The 20,944-nt window shown below is 45.1% G+C and overlaps 2 protein-coding genes and 1 pseudogene across 2 annotated transcripts; 2 read left to right on the top strand and 1 right to left on the bottom strand.

Annotated features, from left to right (window-relative positions):
• Positions 1 to 7,448: 7,448 nt before the first annotated feature.
• LOC123080511 (ankyrin repeat-containing protein At5g02620) lies at positions 7,449 to 10,086 on the top strand. Its single transcript, XM_044503444.1, has 4 exons — positions 7,449 to 7,512; positions 7,809 to 8,437; positions 8,693 to 9,249; positions 9,349 to 10,086. Exons 2-4 carry the CDS (start codon positions 7,825 to 7,827, stop codon positions 9,982 to 9,984), a joined length of 1,806 nt encoding a protein of 601 aa, XP_044359379.1. The 5' UTR covers positions 7,449 to 7,512; positions 7,809 to 7,824; the 3' UTR covers positions 9,985 to 10,086.
• Positions 10,087 to 11,861: 1,775 nt separating this feature from the next.
• On the top strand, positions 11,862 to 16,088 carry LOC123076515 (uncharacterized; annotated as a pseudogene).
• A 393-nt stretch (positions 16,089 to 16,481) lies between these two features.
• Positions 16,482 to 17,887, bottom strand: LOC123080512 (uncharacterized). Its single transcript, XM_044503445.1, has one exon. The coding sequence runs from the start codon at positions 17,820 to 17,822 to the stop codon at positions 16,572 to 16,574; it is 1,251 nt and encodes a 416-aa protein (XP_044359380.1). The 5' UTR covers positions 17,823 to 17,887; the 3' UTR covers positions 16,482 to 16,571.
• Positions 17,888 to 20,944: the final 3,057 nt, after the last annotated feature.

The raw sequence follows: 20,944 nt of genomic DNA on the forward strand, positions 1-20,944 counted from the left end.
ATCACTATTGTACCCCTTGACCAACTCATGGCAAGGCACACTTCATGTGCGGTACACAGCATAGCATACTGTAGAGCCTACGTCTGAAGCATAGGGGACGACCTTCGTCCTTTCTCTCTCTTCTGCTGTGGTCAGGTCTTGAGTCTTACTCAATACTCACATCTTGTAACACAGCCAAGAACTCCTTCTTTGCTGATCTATTTTGAACTCTTTCAAAATCATGTCAAGGTGTGCATTCTTTGAAAGTATCATCGGGCGTCTTGATCCATCTCTATAGATCTTGATGCCCAATATGTAAGCAGCTTTTATCCAGGTCTTCCTTTGAAAAACTCCTTTCAAACAACCCTTTATGCTTTCCAGAAATTTTACATCATTTCGGATCAACAATATGTCATTCACATATACTTATCAGAAATGTTGTAGCGCTCCCACTCACTTTATTGTAAATACAAGTTTCTAACAAACTTTGTATAAACCCAAAAACTTTGATCACTCCATCAAAGCGTATATTCTGACTCCGAGATGCTTGCTCTAGTCCATGGAAGGATCGCTGGAGCTAGCATACCTTTTAGCATCCTTAGGATCGACAAAACCTTTCTGATTGTATCACATACAACCTTTCCTTACGAAAACTGGTAAGGAAACTTGTTTTGACATCCATCTGCCAGATTTCATAAATGCAGCTAATGCTAACATGATTCCGACGGACTTAAGCATCGCTACGGATGAGAAAATCTCATCGTAGTCAACTCCTTGAACTTGTGGAAACACTCTTTGCCACAAGTCGAGCTTCATAGACGGTAACATTACCGTCCACGTCCGTCTTCTTCTCAAAGATCCATGTATCTCGGATTTCATGGCTTCAAACCATTTGTCGGAATATGGGCCCACCATCGCTTCTCCATAGCTCGTAGGTTCAGTATTGTCCAACAACATGATATCTCAGACAGGATCACGTACCACTCTGAAGTAGCACGCATCCTCGTCGTCCTACGAGGTTTGCTAGTGAATTGATCCAAAGTTTCATGATCACTATCATAAGCTTCCACTTCAATTGGTGTAGGTGCCACAGGAACAACTTCCTGTGCCCTGCGGCACACTAGTTGAAGTGACGGTTCAATAACCTTATCAAGTCTCCACCATCCTCCCACTCAATTCTTTCGAGAGAAACTTTTCCTCGAGAAAGGACATGTTTCTAGAAGCAATTACTTTTGCTTCCAGATCTGAAATAGGAGGTATACCCAACTGTTTTTGGGTATTCCATGAAGACGTATTTATCCGCTTTGGGTTCGAGCTTATCAGCCTGAAACTTCTTCACATAAGCATCGCAGCCCCAAACTTTTAAGAAACGACAACTTAGGTTTCTCTAAACGGTGTCGTCTCAACGGAATTGCGTGGTGCCCTATTTAAAGTGAATGCGGTTGTCTCTAATGCCTAACCCATAAACGATAGTGGTAATTCGATAAGAGACATCATGGTATGCACCATATCCAATAGGGTGCAGTTATGATGTTCGGACACACCATCACACTGTGGTGTTCCAGGCGGTATTAATTGTGAAACACTTTCCACAATGTCTTAATTGTGTGCCAAACTCGTAACTCAGATATCTCTATGATCATATCATAGACATTTTATCCTCTTGTCACCACGATCTTCAACTTCACTCTGAAATTACTTGAACCTTTCAATAATTCAGACTTGTGTTTCATCAAGTAAATATTCTCAGCATCTACTCAAATCATCTGTGAAGTAAGAACATATCGATATCCACTGCGTGCCTCAGCACTCATTGGACTGCACACATCAAATGTATTACTTCCAACAAGTTGCTCTCTTGTTCCATCTTACTGAAAATGAGGCCTTTCAGTCATCTTGCCCATGTGTTATGATTTGCATGTCTCAAGTGATTCAAAATCAAGTGAGTCCAAACGATCCATCTACATGGAGTTTCTTCATGCATATATACCAATAGACATGGTTCGCATGTCTCAATCTTTTCAAAACGAGTGAGTCCAAAGATCCATCTACATGGAGCTTCTTCATGCGTTCTATACCAATATGACTCAAATTGCAGTGCCACAAGTATGTGGTACTATCATTACTATTTTATATCTTTTGGCACGAACATGTGTATCACTACGATTGAGATTCATTTTAGGTGCAAGACCATTGAAGGTATTATTCAAATAAACAGAGTAACCATTATTCTCCTTAAATGAATAACCGTATTGCGATAAACATAATCCAATCATGCTCAACGCAAACACCAAATCTCGATGGTAGAGGGAGCATGCGATGCTTGATCACATCAACCTTGGAAACACTTCCAACACATATCGTCATCTCACCTTTAGCTAGTCTCCGTTTATTCCGCAGCTTTTATTTCGAGTTACTAACACTTAGCAACCGAACCGGTATCTAATACCCTGGTGCTGCTAGGAGTACTAGTAAAGTACACATTCATATAATGTATATCCAATATACTTCTGTCGACCTTGCCTGCCTTCTCATCTACCAAGTATCTAGGGTAGTTCCGCTTCAGTGACCGTTCCCCTCATTACAGAAGCACTTAGTCTCGGGTTTGGGTTCAACCTTGGGATTCTTCACTAGAGCAGCAAATGACTTGCTGTTTCATGAAGTATCCCTTTTGCCCTTGCCCTTCTAGAAACTAGTGGTTTTACTAACCATCAACAATTGATGCTCCTTCTTGATTTCTACTTTTGCGGTGTCAAACATCGCGAATAGCTCAAGGATCATCATATCTATCCCTGATATGTTATAGTTCATCACGAAGCTCTAATAGCTTGGTGGTAGTGACTATGGAGAACCATCACTATCTCATCTGGAAGATTAACTCCCACTCGATTCAAGCGATTGTGGCACTCAGACAATCTGAGCACATGCTCAACGATTGAGCTTTTCTCCCTTAGTCTCCAGGCTTAAGAAACTTGTCAGAGGTCTCATACCTCTTGACGTGGGCACTAGTCCGAAATCCCAATTTCAGTCTTCAGAACATCTCATATGTTCTGCGATGTTTCAAAACCGTCTTTGGTGCCACAATTCTAAACCGTTAGCATTACGCACTGAACTATCACGTAGTCATCAAAACGTGTATGTCAGATGTTCCGCAACATCTACAGACGACGCTGAGGTTCAGCACATCGAGCGGTGCATTAAGGACATAAGCCTTCTGTGCAGCAATGAGGACAATCCTCAGTTTACGGACCCAATCCGCATAATTGCTACTACCAACTTTCAACTAAATTTTCTCTAGGAACATATCTTAAACAGTAGAACTAAAGCGTATGACATAATTTGCAAAGATCTTTTGACTATGTTTATGATAATGAAGTTCATCTAATTATTGAACTCCCACTCAGATAGACATCCCTCTAGTCATCTAAGTGATACATGATCCGAGTCAAACTAGGCCGTGTCCGATCATCACGTGAGACGGACTAGTCATCATCGGTGAACATCTCCATGTTGATCGTATCTTCTATACGACTCATGCTCGACCTTTCGGTCTCTTGTGTTCCGAGGCCATGTCTGTACATGCTAGGCTCGTCAAGTCAACCTAAGTGTTTCGCATGTGTTCCGAGGCCATGTCTGTACATGCTAGGCTCGTCAACACCCGTTGTATTCGAACGTTAGAATCTATCACACCCAATCATCACGTGGTGCTTCGAAACAATGAACCTTCGCAATGGTGCACAGTTAGGGGGAACACGTCTCTTGAAATTTTAGTGAGGGATCATCTTACTTACTACCGTCGTTCTAAGCAAATAAGATGCAAAACATGATAAACATCACATGCAATCAAATAGTGACATGATATGGCCAATATCATTTTGCTCCTTTGATCTCCATCTTCGGGGCACCATGATCATCTTCGTCACCGGCATGACACCATGATCTCCATCATCATGATCTCCATCATTGTGTCTTTATGAAGTTGTCACGCCAACGATTACTTCTACTTCTATGGCTAACGCGCTTAGCAATAAAGTAAAGTAATTTACATGGCTTATTCAATGACACGCAGGTCATTCAAAAAATAAAGACAACTCCTATGGCTCCTGCCGGTTGTCATACTCATCGACATGCAAGTCGTGATCCCTATTACAAGAATATGATCAATCTCATACATCACATATATCATTCATCATATCTTCTGGCCATATCACATCGCATAGCACATGCTGCAAAAACAAGTTAGACGTCCTCTAATTGTTGTTGCAAGTTTTTTTACGTGGCTTGTATAGGTTTCTAGCAAGAACGTTTCTTACCTACGTAAAACCACAACGTGATATGCCAATTTCTATTTACCCTTCATAAGGACCCTTTTCATCGAATCCGTTCCGACTAAAGTGGGAGAGACAGACACCCGCTAGCCACCTTATGCAACTAGTGCATGTCAGTCAGTGGAACCTGTCTCACGTAAGCGTACGTGTAAGGTCGGTCCGGGCCACTTCATCCCACAATGCCTCCGAAACAAGATAAGACTAGTAGCGGCAAGAAGAATTGGCAACATCTACGCCCACAACTACTTTGTGTTCTACTCGTGCATAGAAACTACGCATAAACCTGGCTCTGATACCACTGTTGGGGAACGTAGCAGAAATTCAAAATTTTCTACGCATCACCAAGATCAATCTATGGAGTAATCTAGCAACGAGGAGAAGGGGAGTGCATCTACATACCATTGTAGATCGCGATGCGGAAGCGTTGCAAGAACGCGGATGAGGGAGTCGTACTCGTAGCGATTCAGATCGCAGTTGATTCCGATCTAAGCACCGAAGAACGGTGCCTCCGCGTTCAACACACGTGCAGCCCGGTGACGTCTCCCACGCCTTGATCCAGCAAGGAGAGAGGGAGAGGTTGGGGAAGACTCCGTCCAGCAGCAGCACGACGGCGTGGTGGTGGTGGAGGAGCGTGGCAATCCCGCAGGGCTTCGCCAAGCACCGCGGGAGAGGAGGAGGAGGGAGAGGGGTAGGGCTGCGCCGAAAGAGAGACGTTCTCGTGTCTTGGGCAGCCCCAAACCTCAACTATATATAGGGGGGGAGGGGGCTGCGCCCCCTCTAGGGTTTCCACCCCAAGGGCTGGCGGCCAGCCCTAGATCCCATCTAAGGGGGGCGGCCAAGGGGAGGAGAAGGGGGGGCGCCACTAGGGTGGGCCTTAAGGCCCATCTGGACCTAGGGTTTGCCCCCTCCCACTCTCCCATGCGCTTGGGCCTTGGTGGGGGGGCGCACCAGCCCACCTGGGGCTGGTCCCCTCCCACACTTGGCCCACGCAGCCTTCTGGGGCTGGTGGCCCCACTTGGTGGACCCCCGGGACCCTCCCGGTGGTCCCGGTACATTACCGATAACACCCGAAACTTTTTCGGTGACCAAAACAGGACTTCCCATATATAAATCTTTACCTCCGGACCATTCCGGAACTCCTCGTGACGTCCGGGATCTCATCCGGGACTCCGAACAACATTCGGTAACCACGTACATACTTTCCCTATAACCCTAGCGTCATCGAACCTTAAGTGTGTAGACCCTACGGGTTCGGGAACCATGCAGACATGACCGAGACGTTCTCCGGTCAATAACCAACAGCGGGATCTGGATACCCATGTTGGCTCCCACATGTTCCATGATGATCTCATCGGATGAACCACGATGTCGGGGATTCAATCAATCCGTATGCAATTCCCTTTGTCTATCGGTATGTTACTTGCCCGAGATTCGATCGTCGGTATCCCGATACCTTGTTCAATCTCGTTACCGGCAAGTCTCTTTACTCGTTCCGTAACTCACATCATCCCGTGATCAACTCCTTGGTCACATTGTGCACATTATGATGATGTCCTACCGAGTGGGCCCAGAGATACCTCTCCGTTTACACGGAGTGACAAATCCCAGTCTCGATTCGTGCCAACCCAACAGACACTTTCGGAGATACCTGTAGTGCACCTTTATAGCCACCCAGTTACGTTGTGACGTTTGGTACACCCAAAGCATTCCTACGGTATCCGGGAGATGCACAATCTCATGGTCTAAGGAAATGATACTTGACATTAGAAAAGCTCTGAGCAAACGAACTACACGATCTTGTGCTAGGCTTAGGATTGGGTCTTGTCCATCACATCATTCTCCTAATGATGTGATCCCGTTATCAACGACATCCAATGTCCATGGTCAGGAAACCGTAACCATCTATTGATCAACGAGCTAGTCAACTAGAGGCTTACTAGGGACATGGTGTTGTCTATGTATCCACACATGTATCTGAGTTTTCTATCAATACAATTCTAGCATGGATAATAAACGTTTATCATGAACAAGGAAATATAATAATAACCAATTTATTATTGCCTCTAGGGCATATTTCCAACACGTAGATCCCAACATCATGTGCATAGGAGGTGAGAGCAGAGTAGCACACACACCTCCCACACGCCGGCCGGCAAAAAAACAGAGGAGTGAGCGGGCAGGGGCGGGCATATATATAGGCATCTCTTTGGTCCTGGTTGGTGGCTAGAACTGGGACAGAAGACTGACCTTTAGTCACGGTTCAAGCCACCAACCGGGACTAAAGGGGTTGAGCGAGGCCCTTTAGTCCCGGTTCGTGTCTGGAACCGGGACTAAAGAGGTCAGATGAACCGGGACTAGTGCCTGCCGAGGCCCGGACGACGTCCTGGCCTCACGAACCGGGACTTATGCATCCATTAGTCCCGGTTCGTAACACGAAATGCTCTTGTCTTGCCTGGACCAAAGCCTTGTTTTCTACTAGTGCGCATTCCTCAGCCATCTAATGGTTGATCCTTGCATTGTGTTGTAACTTTGTACTTAATCTTCTTTTTTGTTCTTCTTGTCGCTTGTATGGTTCTTCAGCCTGGTTTCCCTCATAAACGGGATCAATTTGTTTAGGTTTTTGATTCAGCTTCCCTTATAAACTGGATCATTCTCTTAGTGCATGGCCAACTTTGAGTAGTATACTCATGTGGGGCAACTCCCTCCCATATCACCCTGTGATTCCTCACAAAGATCATCGATGCAAGCGTCTTTGATATTCGCAAGGAGCTCTTTAGCAAGGCCACTACATAGGAGTAGGTACTAAAGTTGACAGTGCAACTTCCAATTTAACTTGGGCAGGAAGGTAGGCATGCATCTTGTGTGCTAGATAATTAATCTTAAAGGCTAGCTCCATCACATGCTTAATCCTAAAAGGGTATGGATGATAATATTATCTAATTAATGGTAAGTAATCAGATTACTGTTACTTTATAAAGGTTCTCCGTTTCAAGGACTTTATCAAAGGTTCCCTAAATAAAAGGAACTTTATCAAAGGTAACATATATCACACACATGGCTAATGGATAATCAAATTGAGCGAGTGAGTTGGTGCCTTTTAACTCCAGCGTCCATAAAAGTTGGTGCCATCCGATCCAGTGGAGCACTAGTGAGCTGCGCTCTTCGTAGTGTGACACTACGCACTTGATCTCTGCTACTGTGTGAGGTACGTACAAGTGCGAACTATTTCACCTAGATTATGCCCATGTTTTGCTACCATTAACTCGTTTTGCTACCATTGTGAGTTTGATCTATCAGGATTCTTCTCTTGTGCCTAATAATGTTGCAATGCGTGTGGTGGTCGGTCTAGTCTAGTTTAGATCTTGTTTGGTTCGAAGATCACATCAGCCTTGATTGTATCTTGCTTACGATTGCCATTATTTCTTTCACAAAATAAATAAATAGTGAAAGAACATCAAAATCAAACATGCAAGTATCACCTTTCTTTCATCTTGGCTGCAGTAAACGCAACAGATAGATGGCAAACAACACACAAACAACTGATGTATCAGGAGGACGGTCACGGATGGACCAACGGATCCTAGAAGCAGCCACCTGTGGTGATTCCTCGTCAATGAAAGAGTTGGCCAAGAAGAATCCAAGCATTCTGCTTGGAACAAGCCCACAAGGGAATAACTGCCTCCACATCTCCACCATCCATGGGCACAAAAAGTTCTGCATGGATGTGCTGGAACTAGAGCGGTCTCTCCTTCCAGATGTCAACTGCGAGCAAGAGACGCCGCTTGTCATCGCTGTTACACTTGGCCATGCCCCTTTGGCTTCAGATTTACTCAAGTGCTGCTGCAAAGAAGAAGAATTGAGGCGGATAATCTTGCAACAGGACAGGTATGGATTCAACGCACTCCACCATGCCATTCGCAACGGCCACCAGAAACTCGCGCTGGAGTTGATAGAAGCAGAGCCAGCCCTGTCGAAAGCCGTGACCAAGTACAATGAGTCGCCCATGTTCATGGCCGTGATGAGGAATTTTACAGATGTTTCCGAGAAGCTATTGGCCATTGCTGATTCTTCTCATGTGGGAAAGTATGGCCGCCATGCTCTTCATGCTGCAGCTAGAAATGGAAATCAATGTGAGACCTGTGGATTACAAGTTAAATATAGAATTGTATATGTATGTGCAGCAAACTAGCTCTAGAATTTACAACTTGGAATTATCCAGAGCTAGTGTAGTTCATGTGTTTTAATATTGTGTTATATATCATCACTACTAAACTAAACAGTCTAATAATCGATTTTGCTACGTCATTTTTCGTACCAAAGACTTGTCCTATCATCATCACTGTGCTCTTAACCCATCGTGCATGCATGTCTTGACTTGTTTTCAGATATTGCGGGCGAAATTATGGACAAACGTCCTCTCCTGGCCAGAGAAGCTGACTCGGATGGGATTACTCCAATAAGAATGGCTATAACTTACGACAAGTCTGACGTGCTGTGCATATTGCTGGAATATGATTATTCTTTAGCATATGAAACCGACAAGAATGGTTATCCTCTCCTCTGTTCAGCCGCTACTCGGGGTCAAGTTAATGTTGCTCAAGTGCTTCTTCTCTATTGCCAAGATGCTTTTTATTGCCAGGTACTCAGAGATGGTACGGCAATTGAAAAAAGTTTGACATGCCTTCACATAGCTGTACAGAACGGTCATCTAGAGTTCGTCGAATTTATCTTGAAGAGGCCACAACTTCGGAAACTCATTAACATGCAAGACATGGATGGAAAAACTGCTCTACATTACGCAATCCAGCAGTGTGATCCTAAACTTGTTGCTGCATTACTGGCTTACGACGATATAATAGACACAACAATTCTCGACAACCATGGTAATTCAGCGGCTTCGCAATTATCGAGCATCACTGATGATGACAAGCCTTTAGACTGGGTACGTATATGCTATAAACATATTGAACCATATAATATTAGTATTATTGTAGACCTTATTAATTTTGTCTTTTCCTTGTTTTTAATTGAATCCATGCAGAAGGAAGTGCAGCTGCTTATGCAAAAAGCTGATCCCAACGATGATGACATCTCATTGTATAATCTAAGCAAGGGAGCCAAGCAACGGGAAACTATTGAATCAAGGAAGGAGAGGCAGTCACTAACTCAAAAATACACAAGCAACACATCACTCGTGGCAATTCTACTTGCGACAATAACCTTCACTGCTGCTTTCACTCCACCTGGAGGATATAGCACTGATGCTGGAAGCGCAGGACTTCCCATCATGTCTAAACAGATTGCATTCCAAGCATTCTTGGTCTCTGACACCTTAGCAATGTGCTCTTCATTTGTTGTGGCCTTCATATGCCTGATGGGAAGGTGGGAGGATGATAAGTTCACAACTTATTATATCTCAGTGACTAAGAAGCTTACTTGGTTTGCATACATGGCAACCATTACAGCTTTTGCGACTGGTTTGTACACAGTGCTGGCCACGCGTACCCACTGGTTGGCCATTGGGATTTGCTCTGTGGTAGGTTTAGTGCCCTTTCTTACTATGTTCATAGCGAAATGGCCTATCTTGAAGCTCAAGTTTCGCCAAACTTGTCGTGGCTTGAGGCTCAAATTTCGGCAACGCCAAACTGGCAAATCCAAATCCAATGACATGGTCTGAGCCGGACAGTTTGTTTTATGGTTATTCTTTCTGGTAATAATTTACAATGTATCTGTAATGAACATTGTTTGGCTACTCTATTGCAATGTTACTTGTTAATTCATTGGGGAAAAACATTGTACAGTTCATTCTTCCATTCCGTTGGATGTTCATTTGAAAGACACCTCTAATGGTGATTAGCATTTGAAAGGCGAGAATGGACGTAGCTACAACAAACATTTCTATGATAAACTCAATACGGTTTAACATAGCTACAGCCTACAAGTTGGATGTTGATACAGTTGATCTATTTTGAAACACCAGGACAACACATAATCCTGAAGATATACAACAGGCTAGGTAAACAAGAAAAAACATGATAGGTCTTACAATCACAAAAAAAAACATATCTTGGAGCTTAATTACCAGTGAATGTCTGTTTGGACTGGATGACCAAAATATAGTGTTCTTATGATGCTACCAGATTAACCTGATAATTCCCAAGTGTGATGGCGATGCATGTGGGTGCTGTTTACTTCCTTGGAGGCATCCTTGTGTACAGTGTACTGGCGCTCCTCCCCTCCCCTATGGTCCAAGCTGCAAGTGAAACCTCAGATCCATTTAATTCATGTTAAGGTTTAATAACCAAATTTAATATGAAAATGCGGGGGAATAATTTTAGATCTATGGGTGTGTTGTGCACTGAACGTCAACATCAGTTCATGTGTAACAACAAATGTGTTTGAGTGAGCCATTTGAGTCACTCAAACAACTTAGGTTTTATATTAATCGAAAACTCCAGTGTTGTAGATCTAAGTTGGGTGTAGGGAACTAGGGAAACGTGGCATCTTTTTTTCAGAATGATTGTGGTGCTGAACTTTAGGAGATACTGAAATATTTGAGAGAACTTGATTTGCACAGCATACAACATGTCCCCCCAGTGTACCGCTGATAAGAATTAGTTCTGGATTCCTTGACTTGCACAGTTACATGTAAGATCAAATACGACCTGGCTGCCTCAATTGTTAGTACTACAACGTTCTCTTGTGGAAATTCATTAGCATCTACTCCCTCGGGTAGTTTTCCTGATCTGTGTGACTTAATTGGTTAACTTTTATCTTCAATGAACTTAACATTATTCTATCAGTTGTGTTGTAATGGTATTCTGCAGTGACTATTGCGGTTGCTGAATCTCGTGAGATGCTAAATCGATCTGATCCAAGAGTGGCAACCAGGGAGAAGGATGTAGCAGCCTTGAAGCTATAGTTTTTTCTTTTCAATCAAAAACAATTATAGTGTTGTTCCATAGCATCTTCCATTCTATCAGGATTACTTTTCGCTACACAAAAATAAACAAAGAATATGATGGTGTAACGAATATACCATCCCTACTGAGAGCAACGCTCATCGGTCGCTCCCGTGGGCGGCCAGGGAGAAAACTAACCGCCCCAAGCGCCACACCCCGCTCTCCCTCCCCTCGCTGCCGTCGCCGAGCAAAGCTCACGCGGCTCAGCGGCGGCAGGGCCCTTTCCTCCTCCCGCTCACAGTCGAGCGGCACGGGCTGGTCGCATCGGAGCGAGCTTGGGCACACGGACACTGGCGGCGTGGCGAGGCAGCGCAAGGTGCGTGGGCTGGCGCGGCCGGGAGTGGAGCCACGCAGTGTGGAGCGAAAGCCCAGCGACGGCCAGGAGTTGTGGCGTGCGTATGGGGCGCATGCGGCCCTGATCTGGTGCGCATCAGCATGGCTTGATGGCCAGAGGCGGGTGCATGCGGCGTCCTTCTATCGTGCGGACCGCAAGGGTGCTCTAGCGGGGGGGGGGGGGGGGGGGCCTCGACCTGGCTTGAAGGCGTGGCGCGGAGGATTTGGCGTCTTCGGTCGTCGGCGTGCTCGCGCATCGATGCGTCCAGTGCAGGCTACGCTAGTCACCGCAGTGGTCGTCAGCCACGGGTGGCACTCCACTGCTTCCTTGCTGTCACGGTGCTCGTCGGGGCACGGCAGCGATTTACGTCCGGTGGCTCTTCTCCTAGTCGACCGTGGATGGATCTGGCTTGGAGGCTTTTGTTTTGGCCGCCGGTGGCCTCTGCGAGGTGCATTTGGCAACATTGTGTCTCTTCTTCAACAGGTTAGTCCTTGGTTGGTGGTCTTGCCAACACCGGTGTGGGTCGTTGAGGGTGTGTTTGGGAGCTCGGGTGAAAACCCTGTCTCAGCCTATGGCCTACAACCAGCGATTGCAACGTCAGCGGGTGTCGTGGACCTTCTGAGAGGCATCGCTGCTCTGTCGCCTCACCCCTGACCCACAGGCTGGCCGTTGCAGCTTTAGGGGAAGCCTTAGATCTGTGTGATGGGACGAAGACGGCGCCTTGGTGTCGTTCTCCCTCTTGAGGGCTCTCTGGAGCGAGGCATTGGCAAGAGGTACCGATGGAAGATGGTGGTGTTGGCGTCAAGGCTTCTGTAGTAACGATGGTGAAGACGAGTGAAGTCGGAGGCATGGCAATGGTTGCGGTAACCGGCTCTTCTCCAGCGTGTCCGTGGGATTACCTCAGGTTGTTTTGTTGCGGTGAAGTCGGAACTGCGGCGGCGGGGCCCTGTGGTAACGATGACAGGCAGCAGGTGGTCATCCGCGACGCCAGTCGTGCATAGTCCTCCTTTGGAGCTCTCCATTAGAGTCGGGGCTGTGTTGCCCTCAATGCGGGTGGCTAGCACAGGTCTTCTTGTGCTTCCGCACAGCCTCTACGGTAACGGTTGGGTCGATGTTCATCTTTGGCGAAGTCAGAGTAGGAGTTTAGGGGGGGGGGGGGGGGGTGATGACGCCTATTGAGGAGAAGAGATGAGGATAACGCACGGGTGTATATTGACAAGGCCCTCTTTATTGAGGTGTGTGTGTGTGTGGTTTCTTGTGTGCTGATCAGCGGATTGTGGCCATTTTAGCCCGGTTTTTCATTAATTAACCGAGCAACTCTCTTCTACTTAATTAATGGATGAGGCAAATCTTTTGCCTCAGTGTCGGAAAAAAAAATAGACAAAGATGAAGGTAGTCTCACTGCCAGAATAATGCTACTCATAGGATAAATTTGAAAATGACACTAGCATAAAGTGGCACGTAAGTGTTAACCCTTCTACATGACTAGGTGTATTGATTTTCTCCGGGGCAGAGGTCAAGTCAAGCTGGGATCAGAGCAGGAATTGAGTCAAGGAAAAGCCAACTAGTAGCTGGGAAAAGGATCTTGTTTCCGGGAATTCCTGGTTTGAGGATATGCCTCTTATTACCAAAAATCTGTTGTATCAAAAGATTATATCGAAACTTCGTGACAAGATTTGATAATGTACCTTATGTTTGTTTCTAACTAGTAGCTGCAACAGATGCTCATTTCACCTGAAGTTATGCTATTATCAACGTTGTATGCTGAAAATGTTTCCTGCCATGTTACCTGTGTTTTTGTAGTGTTCTGGGCCGTTATTCAATAGCAGATCGGGCTGGAGAGGCCATCAAAATGACAAGATCCTTCCATGACCATTGTCCCGGTGAAGCTCAGGAGTCTGTCGAAAATATTATTCTTGACCTGTACAAGTTATCTCAGTCCTGTAAAAGAATTATGCATATAAGCTTACTTTCTGCCGAAGCCAGTTTTACGGTTTCATTATACTAGTAGACAATGAACAAGTTCAGTACATTGGCGCAATCCCATGTGAAAAAGTCATGAGCTAATAATTAACCCACAATGGAGTTTTGCATGAATATTTAACCAAGTTTTTTTTCCCTGATACAAATCATATGTTCACCCAGAAATGCAGTAGGACAAAAGAGCAGATTGAAATGCTGACAGTCTAAGTCTCTGCAAACACCATTCTGCGCCTATATGCAGGCTGAGAACTATGAGGAAGCTGAAATGCTCTACAGGTAAATATCTTTGTTTGGGATGGACCTACGTACAAAGCAGATATATATGAATTTGGCTACACATGGTTTGTATTATTCTCTTGAAATTCTCAATCCTATGTTGGTGTTATTTGTAAGAAGACCTGAGTAAATAGTATAGCCAACATTATGTTTCTCTCAGTCCGCATCAAGGATGCTGACAGTAATGACTGTTCTCAGCAGTCTGCACTGATAAATGATGATACAAGTACAAGTGAATTGCTACCTCCGTCTCGGTGAATAAGTCATTCGTGTAGTTCTAGGTCGACGATTTAACTATCTAAACATGTATTATATGTGACAAAAAATATATATTTAGAAACTACATCCGTGTAGAAATCTAGTGATATACTTTTCATGACATATAACACATATTTAATTCCTCAAATCGATGACCTAGAACTACGCGAACGACTTATTCACCTAGACGGAGGTAGTATTATTTTTCTGTCAAAACCTCAGGCAATGTTTACAGGGAAGCCCTTGCTATAGTAGTTGATTAAAGAGTGTATTCAGCCATCTGCATGACTTAGATTGGAAAGGTAGCTCAAGCTATACCTTACAACTGCAAGGATGAAAACCATGTCACATTTTTTGCCCAGGCTACTGAAGTGCTTAGGGAGCTTGATTTACAAACATGCCCTTTCCCATAACTCAGATATACCGACGTGGAGAACCTTGAATATCTACATCCATAAATACTCTCTAATCCTACAAATGAACTGAATTACGAGGAATCACTAATTTCAGTTCCGGCGAATATGGAGAGAAGAATCAACAATGTCTGGAGAACCATAATCTTTCTAGACTGAAGCAGCTAGTTAAAAAGAACAGACCAGATATCAGCACATGAGTCAAGTTCAGACTCCTAGCTCAGCTGAATGGTTGTCAAACCATGATGGCGCCAAAGATGCCAAGAATCATATGCAAGACAAATGTGGGCTAAAAACACTACTGTGCAAGGTGAGAGCAGGAAGCATGCAAGTGAGCAGAGGGACAGAACACCATTACTCTCAAGAAAGCAGCAGCCTGAAAACCCTGGTTAGGGATGTTCGGCTACAGAATACATCAGCAGTTTTTTTTAGGGAATGCACATCACCAGGTTCATGGAGATGCAATGTTTCCAGAATCTCGACAGACTACAACACAAACCGGAAATTTGTCAGGACCGCTCCAGCATGGAAGTGGCAGAAAACTCAAGATCAAAGCAATCGAGTCTGCCAAAGTCTTAACACTGTTTATCTCAGTGAGAAAGCTCAAGGCACGGAGCAAACACCATGGAGCAGCAGTGCAGCTCAGCGTTCACTTTTCCACTGTCATGTACTCCCTCCGTCCCAAAATACTTGTCATCAAAATAGACAAAAAGGGATGTATCTAGAATCAAAATACATCTAGATACATCCCCTTTTATTCATTTTGATGACAAGTATTTCCGGACGGAGGGAGTATCATTTGCTGACAATGGAAACTCTCGGGGTGCTAGTCACACGAAGGCCACCAACCGCTGGTTTAGAACGCGGCGAGCACAATACAATGGAGGCTGCAGAACCACCTGCAGGTCTTCCAGGAAATCACAAATGAGATGAACCAAAATGCTGCATAGCTAGATCTATATTCCCCACTCACTGTTGATGGAAGTTCTTACCAGTAAGTAGTGGTTGTTGTTCCCCACCAGAGATGAGACTAGTACGTAGTTCGTAGTTTTTCCTTCCTGGATTTGTTTCTGAGAAGAGGCATTAGCATTGGAGTGTCAACAGCTCAAGGGGGATTAGTTACAACAATCATGTAGAGCTAAGGAACTTGCCAAACATTGTCAATACTTCATGTTCCTAACAAGTCCATGAATCATACTCTCTTCAGATCCAAACTCTGATCAGCTTACTTCATTTGAGCTAGTAATATGCTGTTATTTCTTGAGCTTTGTGAGGCAGATGGCCCAGCATTTATAGAAAACTATAAGTTGAGGAGAAAGTGTTAGGTGCAGTATTTCAGGCTTAATTGACGTGTAAGGGAATCACTGTGAGGTGTGGCAAATCGGGGAGACCAAGTATTAGCTTTTGGGAGAGACCAAAAAGCATACAGTTAGCTGCAGCCGGGAACCTATATGAGCACTTGTGCCACAGGCTGTGCTTTCAGTTATTTCTCTTCCAGTTGCGTTGGGCCATCCGTGCACTAATCAAGAAACCATTGCCAAAGAATCGTTATTAATGACTGAGTGGTCATATAAGTAATATCTTATACACACTGTGGTCAATGTCAGAAGACTCTAGAGACAGTGTAGTTCTGCTGGATAACTTGCAATGCACTTCTGCAAACTTCAAGTTCTTAAGATCCAGCTTAAATGACTACAACATACAGTGTTATATGACGTGGCATGAATGTCTACACATTTGCAATGTTAATCTTAATATTTGTTAACAAACTCAGAACCAAGCACAACACAGTGTTATATGACGTGGCACGAATGTCCATTACTCATACTTATTGGCCAAATAGCAGAAGGAACTACCCAAGTTGATTGCAGAGTAATGAGAAATACTAAAGGAGTTAAACACAGTAACATGGTATACATTAGTTAGACGAGATGCAGTCAAAACCATCTGAATAAATAAAGGTCATCCATTTCAGTACCTCATCAGAGAAACATAGCTTGCTATTATAGAAGTTGTACCCAGCGACATATAACAAAGATCAAACATGCTGAGATAATTGCTCTTTATCATGTCCTCTGTTCAGTGCAGGGAAAACAGGTGGCCACATCATCATAAAGGGAGAGATATGTATGCGGCCTATATGAACATTACCATGGTCATATGGTGCCTGCTCATACACCTTCTCAACCACCCTGCTCCTCAGATGAACATAAAGGACAACACCATATGTTGCATAATCCAAGAATACAAACTCGGCATTGTCCCCGACTGCAGCAACACGAAGAAAATCACCATCTTGTGGCATCAAAGTCTGATTTTGATCAGCAAAACGTGTGCATCCCTCACGGATACTGAATGTGTCCACCAGCAACCAACCAGCTGCGCCATGGCCGGCACCGGTCATCCCATTCAGCCACACACTGAGCTGAAATCCGGCTGCACTGACGAGATAAAGCCCGGAATCATCCGCACATGACAGCAGGTAACTGCGCCGCACTCCAACTGGGAGCTCGAGGGTGAAGAAGGTTGACGTGGCCAAATCAAGACCCAGGATGTACCCAGAGGTTCTCACCATGAAGACCTTGCCATGAACGGGCGGCAGCAATTCTTCCAGGAAGGTTGTGCCATGCGGGTGCTCTACCTCTATCACCGCGGTGCCAGGGACGCCCCATCCGCCGGATCCCAGGGCGTATATTTCGGCATAGACTTTTCGGCTGACCATCAAGAGATGCACCAAGGTGATGCCGTCGCGGGCCCCATCCTCTGGAAGGAACATCTGGGTGAATCTCGCTTGAGCGCGCTCATGGGTGGGCGGCGGTGCCGGTGGGAGGACGGTTGGGGCCTCCCCGGCGAGCAGCGGCGCCAGGAGATAGTGCTTGAATCTGCCGCCGCGTAGCTGGCGCCAGCGGCTGCGGAACGCGGTGAGGAGGCGGCCGTTCCGGCAGTGGATGAGTCGCTCGGCTCCGCGGGCGAAGGCGCCGTCGCAGGGGGAGGCCGGGCGGCGCGAGAGGGCGACCAGCTCCCGGGGCTGCGGGAGCGGCACGAACTGATACCGGCCGGGGTAGCCGGCGTAGAATCCGAGCAGGCGGGGCGGGTTGCGCTCGCGGAAGCGGCGGAGGAAGACCGGATCGGAGGCGTGGAGGAGCCACCGCTTGGAGACGAGGGCGGCGCGGACGAGGAGGTTGGGGAAGCCGAGGAAGAGGAGGATTTCGCGGAAGAGGTCGTCGTCGCCGAGCACCGACGCCACCGATGGGGCCGGGGCCGCCGGCGGCGGTCCATCGCCGTCCATGTTTTGGCCGCTCAGATTTGGGGGATTTTTCAGGAGGGGAGAGGACGGAGAGGGGTTTGGGCTTCGGAGGGGTTTATTTGGGATCAGGGTCTATTTTTTTTTGGAACAAATTTATCCAAATGATAAATGCCACACATGCGAAGCACTCCGGTATGATGTTTTTACCACTAAGGTTGTAAAAAATACAAATTGAAAAAACTGAAATTTGTCATCGAAAAGAAAATTGTCATAGTTGACAACTAAAATTATCATCGTTGCGTCACTAAACTTGCTATAAAACCATTCCAAATTGTCATGTGCTTGTGCCACGCGTGTGACACTTATCAGTGTCCCAAATTTATCATATGGGTCACAGTTACACTCTTTTTTTCTTCTATCAAAAAACTCAAGAAGAGTGCGGCTTTATAAATTAATAAAGCCATTAGCGGCCAAAAGTACGCCATTAATATAACCTTTTGAAATTAACACTCGCACGGGTTAATTTGATTTTGATCTCGTTTTATATGGCATGACATCGGCTGCTCTCTTTTACTAACTTAGCATCCCAATTAGCTTACTAAATTATGTAGCTGTGTTAACATTACATTGTTTGTTGAAATAACCACGAATCTTTGCCACCGCTCAGCAAAAGAATGGAGGAAGCCACCTAAAATTGCCTAGATTGTGGGATGTAAGACTGGCTCATTCTTCACTTTCTTTTTTTTACCATGCCTTGCACTCTATTTCTGAAAATATGCTTGGAACTACCATATGTGTAGCATTTAGGGGTAAATATGCGAGTGGAAGCTATCAAGTTGTAGAAATGTCACGACTAAGAATAGGGATGGCAATGGGTACCCATTACCCGCGTACCCTGTGGGTAAAAACCCTATTAAGGTAAGGGCATGGGACAAAAAATTACTCATGGATACTTAAATGGGAAAATATCATACTCATCGGGTAGAGAGGGTACGGGTATGGGATCGTATAACTCATGCCCGCGTACCCATGTACCCATCGTCTAAAATGTTGACAGGTGGGTTTCCGTTAATATCCCAATGTATTCATTTCCCCTCCTAATCACGCTAGGTAAAAACTCTAATGTGTATTCAAATAATTTATCATGATTTCGTGAACTTAAAGTGTATGCATATGTGTTGTTATTTATGATTATGTGTTGTTGTTTAACATTTTTATATGTCACTTTATAAGCAAATATTTTTGTTTATGCGAATATGTTGTTGTTACAATATGTTGTTGTACATTGTTGTTTAAAATGTGTTGCTATTAATAATTTATGATTATATGTGTTGATTTTTACAACTATTTTCTACTCAATTGATGTGTTGTAAACGCGGGTATTTTTACCCGCGGGTACCCATATACCCTGTCGGGTGACGGATATGGGAAAAAAATTGTATCCTTGATGGGTATGGGTATGGGTGATGGGTAAACTCAGGACGGACGGGTAAGGGTATGGGGTAGCTCCACCCGTACCCATACCCTGCGGGTGCCATCCCTAACTAAGAACCATATTCAATGGCATGTTGAGAAGGCACCAACGCCCATGACAATACGAAAAAATGTTATCGAAGGCGAAGGAGTAATAGTGAACTATCATTAAAATTTGATAAGCATAGATATTTTAGGACTAATCTGTCGCTAATGATATTTTTTTTGCGGGTAGCCGCTAATGATGTTAATTTTATATGTAGCAGTAATTTTAACGATGGTAAAAGAACTCTAATTCTTATGGTGGCAAATCGGAAAGTTGTATGTTGTCCATGCACGCATATACTTTAAACGTCTATAACAGTAACACTGCAAATCGCCAGTGTGCAAGACGCACCAAAGCAATTAATCAATCCTTAGATGAAGTGGAATAATACTTTCACTAAAAAATATGGTGTGTGACTTTTGTTTAGGCCAAATGGCTAGTAATTTAGGAACTCTTACTTCCGATGTGGAAATGTTTTAGAAAAGGGATAAATAACATTGAAATCTACATCGTAAGTATCATTGAGAGTCAAGCTCTCCTTTCACCCAAGTTGCAGGGAAGCCGGATCCCAACCCCGTTGAGTAAATCAAGACGAAGAGCTCCACCCAAGCTATGCAAGTATATGAAGAAGAGGAGCATGAAGATGGATCACCATTTGAAATACTCTATAGAAGACTTTATTGGAATACTGAATTTATAAAGATACCAAAAGCCCAATATGAAAAGGATCCTAATTATTCATAATCTGTGAAGAGAGTTTGCACAAACATGCGCGGGGGCTAGAGTTTGAATCCACCAAGATGGGAGATGGTTAATGTTGAGTATAATGATTAGATTGAAAACATAGGATAGAGTAGGAAAATATTCTGGTTTGTCTTGTATTCTTTTTTTTAAAGGCTGGAGGAAGATCTCCGGCCTCTGCATCTGGACGATGCATGCAACCATTTTATTAATTATTCATAAAAGTCCTTATAAAGAGATACAACAGTAAGTTTGAAGCCACCGCCTAGTCAACATCTGTCGCTACTCCTATCCAGTTGATGAAGGGATGCTGATAGTCCGGGCCTAATACCACAGACCTCGCAGTCAAGCCTAACATCTAAGACCTGAGACCCCAACCTAGCCACTTGCCGGGTCTGGGGCACACACTGGTCCGGCGTGCTCTCAGAGGCCGTCGCCGCCAACTGCCACCGCTCCAGCTTCAGAACTGTACTGATGCATCAACCTTGCTCGGTCTAACTATCGTCGACGCCACCATGGCGCCCAACGGCACCTCCTCCCTGCGCGCAAACAGCTGAGCACGTCGCGGTCGCCACTGATACACCTCAGCGCCATGCTGCCAAGTACCACCAGCCGACACAGCTTGAAGTCCTTGGAAGATATGTCGTGCGTAGCACCTGCCGACCAGGCATGACAAAGCGTAGCACCTGTCGGTCAGGCATGACTTGACATCTCCACTGAAGCTCCATGCAAGACGAAGCCGCTCCACCTCCTGCCTCTGACTTCCAGCGCTGCTCCACAAACGATTCTCCCAAAAGAGAAACGGCACCGCAGTGCCGCCATCGTCCGATCTGGAACACCAGATCCTAGGGTTTCCCCCGGAGCAGCACGAGTGGGTCGACAGTAGTTACACGACGATGCCTCC

Source organism: Triticum aestivum, chromosome 3D (genome assembly GCF_018294505.1).
Source record: "Triticum aestivum cultivar Chinese Spring chromosome 3D, IWGSC CS RefSeq v2.1, whole genome shotgun sequence".
In the NCBI taxonomy this organism is placed as follows: domain Eukaryota; kingdom Viridiplantae; phylum Streptophyta; class Magnoliopsida; order Poales; family Poaceae; genus Triticum; species Triticum aestivum.

Bases quoted from the DNA above. Each gene is read 5' to 3' on its own strand.
- LOC123080511 (XM_044503444.1), top strand. From the start codon at position 7,825: ATGGCAAACAACACACAAACAACTGATGTATCAGGAGGACGGTCACGG. The intron at 8,438-8,692 runs GTGAGACCTGTG...ACTTGTTTTCAG, and splicing joins AGCTAGAAATGGAAATCAAT to ATATTGCGGGCGAAATTATG. The intron at 9,250-9,348 runs GTACGTATATGC...GAATCCATGCAG, and splicing joins ATGACAAGCCTTTAGACTGG to AAGGAAGTGCAGCTGCTTAT.
- LOC123080512 (XM_044503445.1), bottom strand. From the start codon at position 17,822: ATGGACGGCGATGGACCGCCGCCGGCGGCCCCGGCCCCATCGGTGGCG.